This window comes from Balaenoptera ricei, chromosome 11, assembly GCF_028023285.1.
Source record: "Balaenoptera ricei isolate mBalRic1 chromosome 11, mBalRic1.hap2, whole genome shotgun sequence".
Lineage (NCBI taxonomy): Eukaryota > Metazoa > Chordata > Mammalia > Artiodactyla > Balaenopteridae > Balaenoptera > Balaenoptera ricei.
In genome coordinates, this window is record NC_082649.1 from 5,531,458 (window position 1) to 5,549,227 (window position 17,770).

Here is a 17,770-nt window from a genome sequence, read left to right on the forward strand (position 1 = left end):
GACTTAAGTTGACAAAAAGATATCCTAAAAGTATTTTTCAAATGTTTTCGTGTATTGATTTTTAAAGAGAAGTTTGAGATAAGAAATACACTTTAAATAATTTTATACCAAGTAGTTAGTAGTCAGATGACCCTACAACTTAGGGTCATCTTAAGGTCATCTTAATTATGAGTTACTGAATACTCAAGCTGAGTATTCAAAATTTACATCTTTGAACTAAGGACAAATTGGGTGAGATCCTTAACCTTTTGGAGATCACCACCCAAATATTAATTGATAGGACCTAAAACAGAATAAAGAATTGTATGGTACAGGATTGCCCGATAAAATACAGGATGCCAGTTAAATTTTGAATTTCAAATAAGCAACAAATAATTTTTAGTATAAATATCTTCCATGCACTATCTGGGATGTACTAAAAACTTATTTGTTGTGTATCTGAAATTCAGATTTAACTGGGCATCCTGTATTTTTAGTTGCTGAATCTGGCAACCGCAGGCAGTGCAGAGGCTCGTGACGGTGTGGAGAGGGGAAGATGGCGGGGGCTGGGCGGGAGCCACGCTCTGTATCCAGGTGGAGAGGCTTCACGCAGGGTGGATCCTCCGTGGAAGGCTGTTTCTCCTAACAAGTTGGGACATCGGGAGGGGATGGCAGAGCTGTCCTGGGCAATGAGAGTGCCGAGGAGACGGGCAGGGCAGGGGAGGGGAGGGGAGGGTGCGCTGCAGGGTCTGTCTGAGGCTGGCTGCCACGTGGGCACCGCGGCTCTTTCCGGCGTGGTGGGGCCTCAAACCCAGGCATCAGTCAGGAGTGTCTGTCCACGGAGGACTCATTTAACAGGAACCAGAATTCCTAGATTTGTAGAGTCTGTGCTGCATTTTCAGGCTGTCATTTTCTCTCCGTTTGAAATCATTTAAGCCTGACAAAGTAAGGGAACAGTTCTAAGGAAGAAAGCAGTTCAGAAAGAAGATGCTTCTTAGAGAGAAGGTGCCCCGCACAGCAGTCTCTCTTGCCGCCCTCTTTGGGTGGCACCTGTTTGTCGCCTGCAGAGTCTCTGGAGAAGTGAGTATTCCCGTTACCGCCTTTGAGCAAGCAGATGGTCTGGGTGTGATGAGGCGCGCTCTCCCCTGCCAGCACCGCCTCCCCACCTCCTCCTCCAGCCGGGAGCCCTGTGCTTGGCGGGTACCACTGGTTCTCGGGCGCTCTGTTCTCTTCCCTGCACGCCAGCGGTCTCCCTGAGAGGACTGAGCCACCGCTACTTCCTCTCAAGGGTCGTGCCGTGTTTTTGCAGGTGCCTGATAGAAGCTCCTTTTGAACGCTGAAGTGTCCTCGTTGGTTTAAAATTTGGTGGCGTCGGAATGGAGCAGAGGAGATGGGAGTTAGTCTGAGACGGGGGCGGGGGGGGGCGGGGGCAGGTGTAGGTGTGAACATGTTCTGCCGCTTCTCCCCCCACAGTCACTGCCCCCTGACGGCCGTGTCTGCTTCCAGCCCGTCCCTCACATCCTGTGTTCTTGCCGTGGGGTCGCGGGCTTTGTCTCTCGAGGGGCGCATTCGGGCGGGTAGAGAACCCTTCCAGGGCTAGTGGTGGTGACCGGGCCACGAGGGCCATGTCGTCCCCATCTTGCCATGACGAAGGTGAGGTTAGGGAGGCTTGAGTAATTTGCCTGCAGGCATTCGGGGGACGCGCAGTAGTGCTGGGGGTGGGAGCCAGGGTCAGGTTCCGTCTGAGGATGCAGGGGGCGTGCCTCTTCTGCCCCGCTGTATCCTGACGCGTCCCAACGCAGAAGATTGGGAAGTGGTTTGAGACAAGGTGGAACACGGCTGTGGACCACGAGCTGTTGACCAGAGGCTTCGTGGCCGTGGGATGGTGCTAACCGCACGCTTAGACCTAGACGGAGGCTGGCGCCCATGGGGCTCGGGTAACGTCCTTCGCTCTTCCACAGCCTCAGCTTCCAGCAGCAGTCTCAGCAGTAGCTCCATTCAGTAATTTTGTACAGCCCTCGGCTACGTCTGGTACGGTGCTGGAGCTGGACGGAGCCTGAGAAATCATGTGACCTGCCCACCCTTCCTGCACACTGAGGTTTTCCTGGTAGACGGCTCTGCTGTGGGATCTCCGAGTGCCTGCCTCCTGGCTTCCTGTGAGGCGCTCCCTCCACAATGCTGAAATTAGACTGAGGCTCACATGCAGCAGAAACTAAACGTGGACTCTGCAATGACCCTGTAAAACCTCGTTACACAGGGAAGAGGCTTGGGGGGCCGGCGTGGTGGTGTTACAGTCTAGCTGCATTCCAGCCAGAAGCTTTTGAGTGGTGTCCAGTTTTAACCTGGATTGAAGCAAACTGTGCATCTTGAGAGTCGGCCTTTTCCCAACCTCTCAGCGAATGCAAAGAATTCTAGCATCTATACATCGTCTCACAGACGTGTTTCCAGTGCACCCCGCCCCGTAAATAGGCAGCATTAAGTAGCCCAGGTGTTCAGTGTCCAGCCGGGAGTTCACTGTTGCTCAGGCAAGGGGCACGTGGTTTCAGCCCTTTCTCTGCGTGGCTCAGGTTCTAGGAATCGCGTCTTAGGAGGAAGCTGGCGTCTGCTGGCGCACTTCGTGAGATCCTGGCGTGAGCTCCACACACAGCTGAGTTTCCTCCTCCCCCCCCCCCCCCCCCCCCCGCTAGCCCATGGCGTCCTGTTGAGGAGGGCCGTCCTGGCTCCTTCCCTTCTCAGCCTGAGCAGTGCTGCCTCTTCAGGAGAAGACGGCTCACTCTTCCTGCCTTTCCCCTTCGTGGGCATCCCGTGTGTTTTGAGGCCACAGGTAGAGGAGAGAGTGCCAGAAAACGGTCCATTTCAGCCCCTTCCTCATCTTCCTCCTCGTGGAACGGAGGGGCCGGTACCTGTGATGCCGAGGAGCCCCCCCGCTCTGACACCCCGGGCCCCCTGCCTGCTCACTCCCTCATGGTTGGCTTCGCTGCCCTTTTCTGCCAGCCTGGGGCCCGCCCCACCCACCTCTCCCACCCGCTGTTCACAGGCAACCGGCGTCGGAGCTGAGAGCAGTGAGATGTACACACCTCAGTGTGGAAGCACTTCTGACACCAGCCGTGTTTGGCTGCTTCCAACTTTCTTAAGGGGCAGCTCTGAAAGCGTTTACCTGGCCGGCCCTGCGTCTGCCAAATCCTGAAAGAAAGACAGACAGACAGAGAGAGGCCTGTGCCCCGGGCCTGGGCGGGGTGGGGGGGTACGGAGAGACGGAGAGGCGTATGAGGGTGTGAGGCCGGGCCATCGGACTTGCTCTGGTTGTTTGTCCTTTATTCCTTCCTGCCCAGTGCCTGCCAGACGGCGTCGTCTCCTGAAGAATTTCTCTCTTCGTTTCTTGACTGTTCTGTGAGAGTGAAAACCGCTGGCTGACATCGCGGGGTGGGGTGGAAGGACGTCAGGGGCCTTTGGTGCAGAGGTAGCTCCTTGTTACAGGTGCGTTTAGAAACACCCCTGCTGAAACAGTCTTCTGTGGCTGCTACCAAATGAATAAAATCAGTGGATACTTTCCACATAGATTACGAGTCAGCAAGGTTTTTCTGAAACCTGTATGATCATAAAATAGTAAAAGCGCTCTTGTTTTCCTCTGTGCATGCAGTCTGGAGAGAGCACACTGCTATGTCACATGTGCAGCTTATGCAGTGAAATGGGAACTTTTAAAGACTCCTGTTAGTTGTCACTTTGGGAATCTTCCTAACTGGATACAATACTTTCAGGTCATTGAATCGTTTTCTACAGTTAACCTTAACATGACTCTTCATCATCATGGGACACCAGCCTGGCTATTCAAACCAGCCGTGAGAGTGAAGCATTGACCAGTGTGAAAATTACAGAGTAAATCATGTAAGAGGAAGAAGCAAGAAACTAACTGCTTTATTTGAAATCAAGAACCAGGTCACAGTTCATAGTCACAGCTCCTGACTTGTTTTCGTCTCGAGCCTGGTTCTCTTGTTTTTCAAACTGGCCTGATTCAGGGAAGCTGTGATGTTGCCTTTTGACAATAAAATGTTAAAGGAAAAGTAGTTTCTTCTTACTTAACACAGCCTGAATAATTATTAAACATTATGTTCAACTTTTAGTGAAAAGCGAGAGGGGCGCACAAAAAAAACATTAAAATACTTTACAACTAGTCTTCACGCAAAAAGCGTGATTTTTTTTTTTTTTTTTTTTTTAATGGGAGCATTTTTATAAATTTAGCGCAAAACACCTACAAGCTTTGTGAAGCAGTCGGGTTCTCCAGTTCATCCTCTCAGGCCCAAGTGGAGCTCCTTAGCGGTGCACGGGCCCGGTTTCTGAGTGTCTGATTCCACCTTGCCAGGCTTCTAATTCCGTGGTCTTTGACGGTTCTAGGCATCTGTGTTCTTAAAAACCTCTAACCGTGATTGGGCGCCATGGCTCGGGCGGAAGTGGGTGTCCCCTTTCTTTGGTTACTGCGGATGCCCACACTTGGAGTGCGGGGATTCGGGGTCACAGCGGTGTGCTCCGTGCAAACGGCGCCCCAGAGCTGTGCGGCTGGCAGTGCCAGCCCTTCCTGGCCTGAGAACTCGGGGCTCCAGGCCCGCGCTGCTCACTCCCTGGTGCCTGGACTTGTGTGCCTGCGCTGGGTCTGGGGTCCGTTAATGCTCGTCTAAACCTGAGTGGAAGGCTGAAGCCCAGCCCCACACCCCCCTTAGTGTTTCCAGGGAACCGCGCTGATTGACTTGACTGTCATGTCTTGATGTGTGTGTGATCGTGGCAGCCCTGGGGTTATGAGACAGCCGTGCTGGCTGCAGCTCTATGAGTCCTGTTTGTTGGTGCACGAAACCTTTTCCCTGTAAAATCAGAAACCGGGACCTTAGAATGTGGCACTCGGGGGGAAAACAGAAGAATCCAGTGATGCAGTAGCTGATAACCACACCTCCTCTGTCCTGGTGCCCGCCCACTCCCTTCCCTGGTCCCTCCTCTTTCCTTCTCTTTGTCCTCGTGGTCTGCCCTGGCTTCACCCCCTCGTCCGTCCATGCAGGCATGGGACCGGGTGCTGAGGAGCCTGCAAAAGGAATCCAAATGGAAGAAGGGGAGAGGCCGGTCAAAGCAGCTAATGGCCGGGGGGTGGACAGGCAGCTGGCCCTCTCGTGGGGCTGGTGGGGTTGGGGGCCGCTCAGTGACTCAGCTTCGCACACGGGCTGCTGAGTGGAGCCCGCGGCTCTGATGAGACTCGGGACCTTGGTCACCGATCCACCACCAGCAAGAGCTTAGAGCAGGGGGACAGAGAACCTTCGTGCACCAAGCCGACCTCCGCTGTCTTGCCAGCTAGGACCACAGTGACCTCGGGCAGAGGTCAGACAGGAGGCATCCCGGGAAGTCAGAACCCAGCACTCCCAGTCCAGGTGGGAGGGCCGGACCCCAGAGACAGCCAGAGGGTTCAGGGTTCCTCCAGGAGGCCCGGGCGTTGCCCTTCGTCCCATTCGATGCCCCACGCCCACGGTACTTGCCAGGCTGGAAACTGTCACAGGCGTCTTCTCTCTGTGATGGACACAGGTGTTCTCCTGCTGTGTTCAAATCCCTTCGCTCACCTTTGTTGTTGTAGTTATTATGTAAGATTTGTAATTGTAATACTGCTGTTTTACTTCAGATATGTATCTTGGTTTCATTGTTAACTTTTAGTATTTTGAAGACAAATCTTTCATCCCACTCAGGATAAGCGAAGGTGATCATTTGAGTTGCTGCTGTTCTCAGTGTTTGTTTGTTTTTTTAAATGTATTTTGTTTATTTTCTTAGAAGAAAGGGGTTTGGTGGGGGGGTGGACAAATGCCAACGATCCCAGGAGAATGAATGGAAAGCGATTTTTCTTTTTCGTTGCAGTAGAAAGCCAGATAAACATGTATTTTTTTTCCCGCTTCAGGTCAGAAACCCTTCCCTTGTCAAAAATGCGGTGCCTTCTTTTCCACCAAATCTAACTGTGAACGCCACCAGTTGCGCAAACACGGAGTTACCGCCTGTTCCCTGAGAAGAAACGGGCTTATCCCTCAGTCAAAAGAGAGTGATGTTGGACCCCATGATAGCACAGGTAGTGCCTCCAAGCGATGGAGAGGAGGGCGCCACAGGAGCCCGTTAGCCGTGCCCCGGCCTCCGCGCTGCGGCTGGCGGCCTCCCCTTCTCTGCAGGACCCTGAGGCATCCTGCTGGCATCCCAGCAGCAGGACGGGTATGGGGGCCACGGTAGCGCCCCCAGGCTGCTTCTCTGAGCTGCTAGGGAAGATCTGTTCTCCACCGCCCCACCCCAGACGCCTGTCCCTGCCCTTTGCCCCGTGGAGCTGGGCTGTGCAGGAAGGAGCACAGTCCAGCTCTGCCTAGGAACACGTCTGAAAGGGATGTGGAACTCCTCGGGTGTTGCTTTCTCAAACCCCAGCCCAGCGTCTGCCGCATCCTACAGAGCAGGGATGGGCCACTCGGGTGTCAGGGTGTTGCAGGGGCTAGTGATGCTCCGCCCTCAACAGGAGGGGCCGGGCTGGGTGGGGCGTTCTTCTTTTCAGTAATTCTTTTCCCAGTAAAAAAACTTTGTCTTGTTTGAAAAAGCACTCTGCATGTCCTTTCTTTAATCACATCTCTGCTTGACCCGAATCCGGGTATTCTTCTCATGTGCTGATATGTGCTTCCTTCCTCCGGCCCCTATAGAGCAATTAACAGCTGCCCCGTGCGTCTCCTGCCACCTTTTTTTTCTTACAGCTTCTGTATTTACTCGTGTCCTCTATTCAATATATTCCGTTATCTCCAACTGCTGGGGTTTTGTGTCCCTCGCCCCCCAAAACAAAACAGAACATCGGCTGCTGCAGGTTACTCAGACACAGGGCTGGTTGGCCAGTGCTGAATAACTATTGCAGGTATGGGTTCAGTCTGGCAAATCTTGAAAGCTTGACATTTCCCCCTTTTCTGAATCCGAGGAGATTCCCCGCAAATGTGCTTTTCTAGGGTTGTGACTGTGTCCGGGCCTCTCTCCCACAGACTTGGGTGGGTTGGGGGCTGTGTTGTCTGTGAGTGAGTGTGGACTGCAGGGTCAGGCTCCAGCCCCAGCCCCGGCCCCCTTGTCCTTGTCCCAGGTACGGGGGAGAGGGGCGCGGTGAACAGGCAGCCTCTCCAGGAAGAGGGGCTGGTGCCGAGCCCTGCACTCTTTCCCCACACCTCCCACCGAGCCCAGTGAAACAAGCCCTCGAGCGGCCAGGCCCTCGGTCGCGGTGCACCCAGACCCTCTCAGGGTATAAAAGTATAGGCCGGTTTGCCACCCTGCCTCCAGCGTCCAGGTCCACGTGGCTTGCCAGGATCTGTGAGTAGAGAAACGCACAGGTCCCACAGAATCTTGCCGTGACTCGGGTGCCCTCGAGCCCGAGGTTGCTGGGTGATCTGCTGTCCAACCCCAGGAAACTGGCAGCGAGGCTGGCAGAGCACACCTTCACTGGGATGACCCCTCTCAGTGTTTGAGTGTCAGCTGCCACACCACGTTCTACCCAGCCCATTTTCTCACAGCCTGTCGCGGTCCCAAAGGAGGGAAAGCAGCTGACAGTCGAGGTGGCCGCGGGGAGCCCTTGGTTTCCCACGCTGGCAGACAGGTCTTAAACTGTAACAGCCACGTGCTGGATGCATACTTTGGGTTCAGCATCTTGATCTGTATGATCAAGGAACACCAAAGCCAGGGCTCCTGCAGGCGCAAAGCTAATCGGAACTTATATCTTAGCTTCGGTGCAGCCCACATCTTCATGGTGGGTGAATTTATTTTTTAAATTGCAGTTATGAGTTTTGTTTTTCCAAGTCCCATCAGCGCCCTCCTTGCCCCAACCCTGCCCAGAGGCTGTGTAGGTTTCCTTTAAGGGACAAAGCCTCTGGAAAAAGAAAGTTCAGTGAGAGTTGTAACGTGAAACCAGCAAAGAGAAAAATATGGGTTTGGTTTAATTGTGGTCACAATCCGTGGTGAGAAAGAGGGCTGAGAGGTAAGATGGGGAGAAGGATGGTCAGGGAGGTGGATTTCAGTGATTTCAAGGGGAATTTTTTTAAACCAGGTGAGCATCATGGAGGGAGTGAAGGTTTCTTTCCGGCTCCCTCCCATAAAGTTAAAAGTGAGGCTTTGGAGAAAGACCGTAAAAACACAAAGGCAGGAAATGACCAAGGCAGTTCTTGAGGGATTTCTAGGTTTATATGCCTAGGTTGCATTTTCTTTAAAATCCCAGGACATGTTTTGCAGCATAGGTCTGACTTTTTCGATCACATGAGGTCTCACAAAAATGCGCCCTAGATTTTCCCCCAAAGGCACACTGAAGATGCTCCGATGGGGGCAGTTTTAGCTGAAAGGGACATATTGATAGTTCAAAGCTAGGCTGAAACTGTGGTTCACTTTCTTGTGGGCAAAGGTGCCCTGGCCCACTTTGCCCTCAGGGGACGCTCCTGGTTCCTCCTCAGATGATGCCTGTAGGAGCCTTCCTACTTGTGGGCACCTGCATGTGACTTTTCAAATCAGTGTAAACATGGACTTTTTTTTTTTGGCCTCGCCGCACGGCTTTTGGGATCTTACTTCCCCAACCAGGGATTGAACCCGGGCCCAGAGCAGTCAAAGCGCCGAGTCCCAACCACTGGAGCGCCAGGGAATTAATTCCCCAGCGTGGACACTTGAAGACTGTCCCTCAGTGGTGGCCCCCTTGCCGGCCCAGAAGGCCACGTACGGGCATGGACTGCACCACGGGGAGTGCTGGTCTAGATAAAGTGGAGGCTGTGCCCCTGCCCAGCCAGGTAGGTGTTGAGGTCAGTACATTGTCACCTCAGTTGGGTGACACGAAATTTCTAGGAAGCAGTAGATACTTGATTGTCGCGCTAACGTAGAAGTCTCCACACTCCGCGTCGCATCGGAGGAGCTTTGGGCTTCTTACCTACTGGTGCCTTCAGATTCTGTCTGCTTCCTCTAGCAGTTTTCTTAGATTAGCATCACGAATGAGGGACTGGCTGACAGGGACAGAAAAAAAAACACATTTTTCTTCCCCTGCCTCCCCCTCCCCTTTTTCTTTTCCTTTCTTTTCTTTTCTTCTCTTTTTTTTTTCTTTTTTTGGCTGCACGTCACAGCTTGCGGGATCTTAGTTCCCCGACCAGGGATCGAACCCAGGCCCCCTGCAGTGGAAGCGCAGAGTCCTAACCACTGGACTGCCAGGGAAGTCCCCAAATCAACACATTTTTAAAGCCGCATTGCTTACAGAAGTCATCAGCTCTGCCACCTGCGCTTGGAAGGGTGAGCAGCTGCGGAGGACGAGGTCAAGATAGGACCTGGCGCTGTAAGGCGGGTGTTCACGAGACAGAGGGGGCTAAGTGCATTGTTCCCAAGAATTGCTGAGAAGAGCCCTTGGTGCTGCTGGGAACTTGAAGGGCACCGGCTGCCCTGCTAAAACACGCCCCCTAGTGGACGTTGGGTAGAACGCAGCAAGCCCTCTCCACTCCTCGGAGGAAGTAAGTTGGCCTCCCATTGCCTTTAGGGTGAGCTCTCCGTTATCCACACTTAGGGAGGGCCCAGGAGTCAGAACGATCTGATCTTAGTGTATTATCTTAGTATTTTTACTTGGGTTTGATTTCAGAATTCACTGTGAATTTTTCCCCCAAAGTTTATCATCTTAAATATATCCTACTACAGTTGAAATTTTAAATAATCCATGTTCTTTGGTGGAAAAAAATTAATAATTAAGTGAAACAGCCTAGAATATACTGGGACAAATAGGGAGTAACCAGAGATCAACCCTCCCCTCGCGTTTTTGGTTTTTTTTTTTTCTTTTTTTTTGGCTTTAATGTAACTACCCACGGAACCAACAAATAGGAAACCATGCATTCTGTATTTTTTTTTATTGTGGAGTTTATACCAAAAGCCATTTAATAGGTGCTCTCCATTTGCGTGATTCAAGAAAATGAGCAGCTGGTTTTTCCCCTGGAATATGGCCTCGATGTTGGTGTGCATGTCTCAGGGGTCATCTTCTTTCATCTTTTGGATAATTGTCAGAAATCATTTAAATTGTCAGAATTTCATTCAGAAATTTTATGTTCACCCCACAATTACTTGTTTCCTTCTGAAACCTTTTAAGATACTCAAACAGTGGTTGCCAAAAAGTAATCAGAATAAAACCAGTGAAGAGAAGTAAAGTGGGAGAGCTGCGTAGACTGCTGTAGGTGAGCCGAGAGCCCCAGGCAGTGTGGCCATGGCAGGGCTGGTGCAGCTCCTTCGCCCCCAGCCCAGGGCTGCATTGGTGGCGAGTCGTGGAGCCTGTGACTCAGAGCCACGGGCCTGGGTCGGTGTGGCGGTGGTGTGCTCTCATCAGGTGAGGCTTCAGGTTAGATGTGTGACCTTGTGATCGGAGACCTAGCATGACGAGGGAGGTGCACGTCACGTATGTGCCATGAAATAACAGATTTTATCAGCCTGATGCCACAGTAGTCCGTTGGCCATTGCATCTGTAGTTACTAGTCAGGCTCAGCAAGCTTTAGCTTCACTGTCAGAGCGCATAATAAAATACTGGGTCAGACCTTGTTCAACCAGAACAGAGAGGAGATGGTGCTTTTGATAAATACCGTCACCTCTTTGGTGTCGATACTGTTACCGCCAGGCCAGCCCTTAAGAAGGCTGGTAGCAACTGGTGGCCTGTCCACACCTGCTTTTGCTGTGGACACTGGGCAGGTAGGAACCCCTTGAGAGACAGGGAGTGCTTCCGCTCCCTACACGGGGTCCTGACAGCTGCCAGGGGGCCTGCAGGTGTGCATACAGATGTGCATGCGTCTCCTGTTGCCTGGGACCTCTCCTGGAAACCAGCCGTCAGGCGGGAGCATGAGTGCCACATACACAGAGTACTTGCTTTGGGCCACTTCCTGTGAGGTGCTCCCGGATACCGTGTTTGGGGGGTGGTCCTGTGTAGGCTGCATGTGTATACAACCTCTTTGCACTGGAAAATAACTTCTACGGCTCAGCTTCCTCAACCTCCCTCGTGCTGCGAGTCTCTGGAATGTGCCAGCTGTCCTCTCTCGCCGTCGCTCTGTCTGGCTGCCCCTGGGGGCCCCGAGCATCCCTGTGTGTGCCCGTGGAGGGGGCTGGCTCGGCATGGGGGGTGAAGGGAGGCCGGGAGCTGCAGGCGCAGCGACCCTGTGACCCCAGCCTGTGTGCGCCCATGTGCGGCTGCTCCTTCTGCCTTTTTAAAATTAACCCCAGATTCGTCTTGGCCCTTGAGGGACATAAGGGGTGAGGGGGATTTGGGTGAGAGAGGTCCTGGCGGCGGTTGGGAGACAGGCCCCCGGGGGGTGGGTCACGAGCGAGCCCTCGGAAGGGGCGTGTCTGGTGGCCCGGGTCTCAGCCTGCCCCGTGCTTGCTCCGCAGACAGCCAGTCGGACGCTGAGGCATCGGCGGGAGGCGAAGTGCTGGACCTCACCTCCCGGGAGAGGGAGCCGCCGACACCGGAAGGAGCAGCCGAGCCCAGCCCGGTCCCGGACGAGTCGCCGGCGGAGGAGGCGAAGCCGGCGGCAGCCACGCCGCTGGCCGGGGAGGAGAGGGGCGCCGAGGAGGACGCGGAGCCCGAGGACGAGCGCGCGGAGGAGGAGTGGGACGAGGACGCAGACAGCCCCGAGGAGGACACGGTCAGCAACAAGAGCCTGGACCTCAACCTCGCCAGCAAGCTGATGGGCTTCAAGCTGGCCGAGGGCGAGGCCGGCGCGGGGGGCGGCGGGGACCCGGCTGCGCAGGACCACCGGCACGCCCGCCACGCCTGCCACGTCTGCGGCAAGAGCTTCAAGTTCCTCGGGACCCTCAACCGCCACCGCAAGGCCCACGGCCGCGAGGAGCCCGGGGACAAGAGCGCGGCCCCCCGGGAGCCCGAAGGGCCACCGCCCACTGCCCCCGAGCTGCTGCCTCCGAGGCCCGCCGAGCCCCCCGCCCAGGCGGAGGCCGTGTCCGAAGCCCCCGCGGAGAAGCAGAGCGAGGAGGCCGAGGGCCCCTCGGACGGGGATGGGGAGGGCCTGGCCGAGCAGAAGCCCTCGGAGAAGAGTGAGGACGACAGGAAGCCAAAGACAGCCTCCCCCAGGAGTGCGGCCAGCAAGGCGGACAAGAGGAAGAAGGTGTGCAGCGTGTGCAGCAAGAGGTTCTGGTCCCTGCAGGACCTGACGCGGCACATGAGGTCGCACACAGGTGAGGCGGCAGGGGCGGAGGGAGGGCTGCTGGCGGGGGGTGAGGGGGCGGCGAGCCAGCCGGGTTCCCGTCCTCCAGCCGCCGTGGGCAGCAGGACGCCCTTGCCGAGCGGGGAGAGAGTCCGGGTGAGCTAGGAATTGTAAGGGCTTGTCCAGCTCTTAGCACTGGAGGGCACGGGCTGGAGCAGTGGACGGCGGAGGGGTGTTGGCCAGCGCGTTTTGATCGGCCTCTTAGCCCTCTGAGCCTCCGTCGTCCTGTCTCTAGAATGGGGATGATGGCTGCCCTGTCTGGTAGCAGCATCTAGAAGAATGTGGGTTTGGCCCGGGGGCGGGCTGGGCGGGGCTGGGGGTGTGGCCGGCGGAGCAGGCGCTGCGGCCGGGCTCCTTGGGGCTGGCGGCCCGGGGCCTGTGTGGGGAGACACCCGGGATTCGTCGCCAGCCAGCAGGTGTTAGGTGGGCCGTGCAGCGAGAACCTTGTCTGTTCTTGGCTTCGCAGCAGCGGGGCTGATGGGGCTGAACGGGGCGGTCACCCGGCTGCTTCCTGGGCACGTCCTTGCTCCTCCTGGAACCCACCGCCTCTGGGCTTGAGGCTGCAAGCCCCAAAGCAGGGGCTGCTGTTCTGGTAGAAAGGCCGCCTGGATGTCCTCGTGAAGCCGGAAGATACAAGTGATTCTTCCCCCGCCAAACAGAAAAGCTCCCCTGTGTCTTGGTTTCAGCTCCCCTCTCCTCCCAGCGGCCAAGGTGCACACGTGCCCCCCACACATACCCACGGCCCTGTGCTGGGACTTGAGGGCACCGGAGCTTGGCTCCCAGCAGAGAGAGATTCTCGGGCTGCTGGCAGGTGGTGCTCTCAGCTGCTCTCAGCTCCGTGTTTGCAAGCGAGAGGGGAAGCCCCAGCTGCTCTGAGTCAGAGCACAGCATATCTGCAGCTTTGACTAGGGAGGTGCCGCCCTGCAGGGTCCCTGGCGACGGTGCCCGACCCTGGGAAGGACGCCGCTGCTGTCCTTCCACGGGGTTCTTTCAGGCCGGTCTGGTTGTCCCTGAGGTTCCGCTTCTGGGACTCTGGTTCCTGGATCGGGTGTGCGAAGCCTGGGCTGAAGGACGAGGAGACAGGGCTGTGTGGGCCTCCACTCTCCTCCTTCCCCATTTTGCCAGTTCAGACAGATAAGGTTTCCTGTGAGCGGGAGGGAGGCCCGGCCCGGGCCTCGCCGCCCTTCCCCTGGGGCCTTCGCTTGCTCTCATGCGGCGCAGGGAGGTGGGTGCCGGTGGCCTTGCTGACAGCCGTGAATCCCTCTCCGTCCCCCAGGAGAGAGGCCGTACAAATGCCAGACCTGCGAGCGAACCTTCACCTTGAAGCACAGCCTGGTGCGCCACCAGCGGGTCCACCAGAAGGCCCGGCAGCCCAGGCCCCCCGGCAAGGACAGCGACAAGGAGGAGCGGGGCGAGGAGGACAGCGAGAGCGAGTCCGCCCACAGCGGCAACAACCCCGCGTCGGAGGGCGAGGCGGACCCGGGCCTGCCCGCCGGCAGCCACGTGGCCGGCACCCGCAGCCGGAAGGAGAGTCTGGCCCCCAAGGACGCCGGCCGGACGGCGGGTGCCAGCCAGGCTGAGGCCAGCAGGGGTGCCCCCAGGGCCGCTGCCGCGGGCAGCCCCCAGGAGCAGGCGTCCCCGGGTGACCCCGAGCGGGAGAGCCCGGCGGCCCTCGTGCAGGACCTGCTGGAGCTGCCCGGCAGGAGGCCCGCCCACCCCCTCCTGGCCGCTGCCGACAGCGCCTCGCTCCTGGGCCTGGAATGACAGCCCGTCCTGCCCCCCAGCACACAGACGAAAGCCAGCAGAGCAAAATGTCCTGAGTCTGTATTTCCCCAGGTTTCCTCAGTGCCCTTCAGCTCTCGGGGTGGGGGAGGGAGGGGGAGGGGGGTGGAGAGAGAGGCGGGCGCCTCGCTCAGTGCCATAGCCTTACAGACCCATGCGGAGATGCAGCACGTGCGACTCGAGTGCCTTAACTACTTACCAGCCCTTTGGTGTCGTCTTGGGTGTTGTGTTTTCCCAAAATGGCTTTTTAAAAAACAAAGCAAATATTTTAATGAATTATTTGGAGAGGACCTTTTCATTTAAGCATTAACGTTACCTTCTGTTTTGGTGTGTGTTAACTTGTTTTTGCAATTCTGTGATAGTAACGTTTGTTCTGTGAGCTGGAAACAGAAGGAAAAAAAAAAAAACATGCCCTTGGATACCCACGGCCAATAACTGGAAGAAAGCGATGTGAATTTCATGTAAATTCCCAGAGGAAATGTGGAGAAGATGCTCATTTCTCAACTAGACTTTTTTTTTTTTTTTTTTTTCCTGTTTGCTACATGGTGGAGCTGTAATTTGGTCCTCGATAATATTGCAGGATGTGGTTGATGAAGGTTTCCAGTTTGGTTCAAGCCAAAACCAGGAAAGATTCTAGCTTCGGCCTCGTACATGTTTCCACACTCTCAGCGTTAGATATGCCATTACTGTTCAAGTTTCAAGACAGAGAAGAGTTCCCCTGGCAACTGAACTGATGGAAAACATGCATAGGTGTCATGTATCTGATTTCCCCCCCCCCTTTCGGTATATGTATTAATAATATTATTATTATTATTATTATTATTTGTAGTTCATCAGTTTGCTGGTCTCTGCAGTCAGCAGAAACAAATGGGCAATATTTGTCCTGGGAGACCTGGGCCGCCCCCAGGTCCCCGTGTGAGCGTCTGCCCGCAGCTGTCCTTGGCTCCCCGGGCGGTGGCTCTTCTACTGTACTTAGACAAGCCTTTCTTCCGTGACTGCAGAACCCAGCAGGGGCCGTGTGGCCCTCCCGCCCGCCCGCGGGGCCGAGGGGCAGCCGGGGAGGGGAGAGGAGGCGAGGTGCGTGCCTGGGCTTCCGGGAAAGCCAGGCAGCAAGACCTGTCACTCGCGGTCTTCCTGCCAAACCCAGCCCAAGCCTCACCCGCCTGTGCTCCTGTCCTTTGCAGAGCGATGAAATACTACTACTGGTAATAAAACTGCACATGCGAGATTGAAGAGGAAAAATAGGTGTATGTTTACCTTCCTGTGATTTGGGGTTGGTGCTCGAAGATAAACATGTTGTGTCTAGTTTCTGAATCGCCTGGACCCCTGGGTGCACAGAGGCGGGATTTTCTTGCGTGAGCATCGTTTGCAGGCCATAGACCCCCTTACTGTAGCTGCCCGCAGTGAAAAGAAACAGATCCTACTGTACCTGGGCTGTGTTCAGCATCCTGTCCTCCCGCCAGACGCCTGGGACGCCCCAGCCTCAGTGCCTCAGGCCTCCCGTGCCACCCCTCCCGGGACCCTCGCCCTTTCTGGCCCCCAGGGCTCCTCTGCCCTTACGCCTGTGTCCACCACAGGGACCCCCTTCCTCTCCACTTCCTCACCAACTCCTGGTAGCCAAAAGCCAACCACCCGGGCTTCAAAGGAAGCTGTGTGTTCTTGACATGATGAAAAAGTGATCTCTTTTTGCATGTGAAAGGAAAAAGGTTGAGGTATATATGACTTTTAACTGTATTAGGGATGTGTGAACCAGTTTCAAAAGGAGGTTTTCTTCACTCTCCGTGAGCACGAATCAGAACCAATGATTCCCCCACCCAGTATCACTTCCTACCAAGCGTGGTGTGCTTAGTTAAAAACCAGTTCATTCATCCCTTAATTTCTTACGACGATTGTTGTTGTTATTTTTGTTGTTGTTACTATTTGGGGTTGCTTGTGTTTTGTTGTTCTTCGCAGCTCTCCACACTCAAACTCGGAACGCTGTGGGGAGCAGCCACGACTTAGCTCTACGCTGGGGTGAGACGGAGCAGGAGCTGGGCCGGCAGCACAGCCGGGGCTGCCGCTCGCGGTGATCACGATCGACTGAAAGCTTTATTTAGCCTTGTCTGCACCCTCGTAGTCGATAAGGTCTTGCCACATTTTACTAGTGAGGTTGAGAGATGTATCATTTGTTTGTTGTTCTGTCCCCTCCCCCAATATTAAACTGTGAAATTTGTGATTTGTTTAAACTCTGGGTGAATCATAGCTTAGTTTGCATGTCCAGCTAATTTGTTTCTATACATTTGTTTGATTCTCTTTCTCCTTCTCTCAGGGCTTTTACAAAAAAATATATATGTATGGATCTTCTGAAAAGTTTTTTGAGGTGCAAGTTTCTCTCTTTTGTTTTTCTCTTTGATTTATGGACACGATGCTGAGATTCAATCACTACATGAAACTCCCGGCTGTGAAAACAAAACAAAAAACCCAAAGGGCTGTTTTTTCCACCAGCCCTGGGGAAGCTATGTGACAGTCGGATGCCGGTTTCAGGAAGTTTCACCGTTCTTTCCACCCTCTGTTCCTCTCTTTCCTCCAGAAGGAAGTTGATCCTAGTGATTTCAGCCCATGCATTAAACAGGAAACAATAATAAATGTGTAGAATTCATATTTTTCTAAAGGGAACTTAAAAACTGCTGCTACATGTTATATACAAAACTGGTTTATGCCACATGAACAGAGAATCACAAATTTGGTTTTGGTACTTTTCGCTCCTCTTTGTATTCAGTTGTATAGTACTTCCAAATTCAGAATGAGAAGAAAAGCTGTTCTGTATCAAACCATCTAAGCAATAAATGTTATATTTTAAAAACGGCAGGTTGCCGGTCACCCGTCCTCTGATTTGCTGTGATCCTGTCAGCTTGTCCCACCCCCAGGCCGCAGCCTGCTGGGGACGGGTCATTGGTGTCCATGGCCATCGGGGGGGGGGGGGGGAACCTCAGGCCTGCTGGCCGCCAGCGTGGCACCCATGAGAGCCGTCACCCAGGTGGCATCTCTCAAAAGCTGCCTCGTGCCCTCATCTTGCCTCGCCCAGGGTGGTCTCTTCCGGGGCCGCAGCAGCAGCAGCTCGGTCCTTGCTCACGACCACTGACGCCAGGGGCTGTGTTTCTGGCCAGCAGCTCCCGGGGTCCACTTTGTCTTTCCTCCTCCTCCAACCTGGTTACACGAGATTGAGTTGTCCCCGGGGCGGAGAACTGCTGTAACTCAGAGGAGTCCTGAGTTAGTCTGGACAGGGGAGTGGCCTGGACAGGATGGTGACCCCAGGGCTGGGGGACAGAGCAGGTCAGAACCCATGTTTGGGGGATCTGCCATCGTAAAGCAGCAAAAGGGCGAAGTCCCGAATCCTCTAAGCTGGGAGTGGATCTCAAAGCAGCCCTGGAGGAAGCTGGGTTCAGGGGAGCTGATTGCAGAAAATGCTTCCAGCGAGTTGACCCTGTTACAGTTCTGAGCGCCAGGGCCTGCAGGACAAGAGTTGATTGCTCTGGCCCTTAAGGCCTCCAGGCCCCCCATACACACACCAGCTCCAGGAGACAGACTGGCTTTGGTGAGGTCCAGTGAGGGGTCCTGACCGGTGTTAATAAAACAACCAAATAACTCAGGAATGGTTGTAACATAAACAAGCAGCTCCCAGGAGACAAGCCCTCGTGGGCGCGGGGTTGCCGCTGGCCACCGAGGAGCCGCACTCAACAGCGCCTCCCCAGGAACGGGGTCGTCCCTGGCTGGGAACTGGGAATGCGCGTGGT

General features: G+C 54.9%; 1 protein-coding gene across 5 annotated transcripts in view; it reads left to right on the forward strand.

The window, feature by feature from the left end:
* The window catches only part of RREB1 (ras responsive element binding protein 1), a 173,227-nt gene extending 156,390 nt beyond the window's left edge, over positions 1–16,837 (forward strand). For 4 of the 5 annotated variants that reach the window (XM_059937862.1, XM_059937860.1, XM_059937861.1 and 1 more), the window contains exons 11-13: positions 5,903–6,067; positions 11,383–12,186; positions 13,492–16,837. In XM_059937862.1, coding sequence (XP_059793845.1) covers positions 5,903–6,067; positions 11,383–12,186; positions 13,492–13,979 — 1,457 coding nt within the window. In that variant the 3' untranslated portion in view covers positions 13,980–16,837. The remainder of the gene's footprint in view (positions 1–5,902; positions 6,068–11,382; positions 12,187–13,491) is intronic. The other variant, XM_059937864.1, reaches the window with a different exon arrangement.
* Positions 16,838–17,770: the final 933 nt, after the last annotated feature.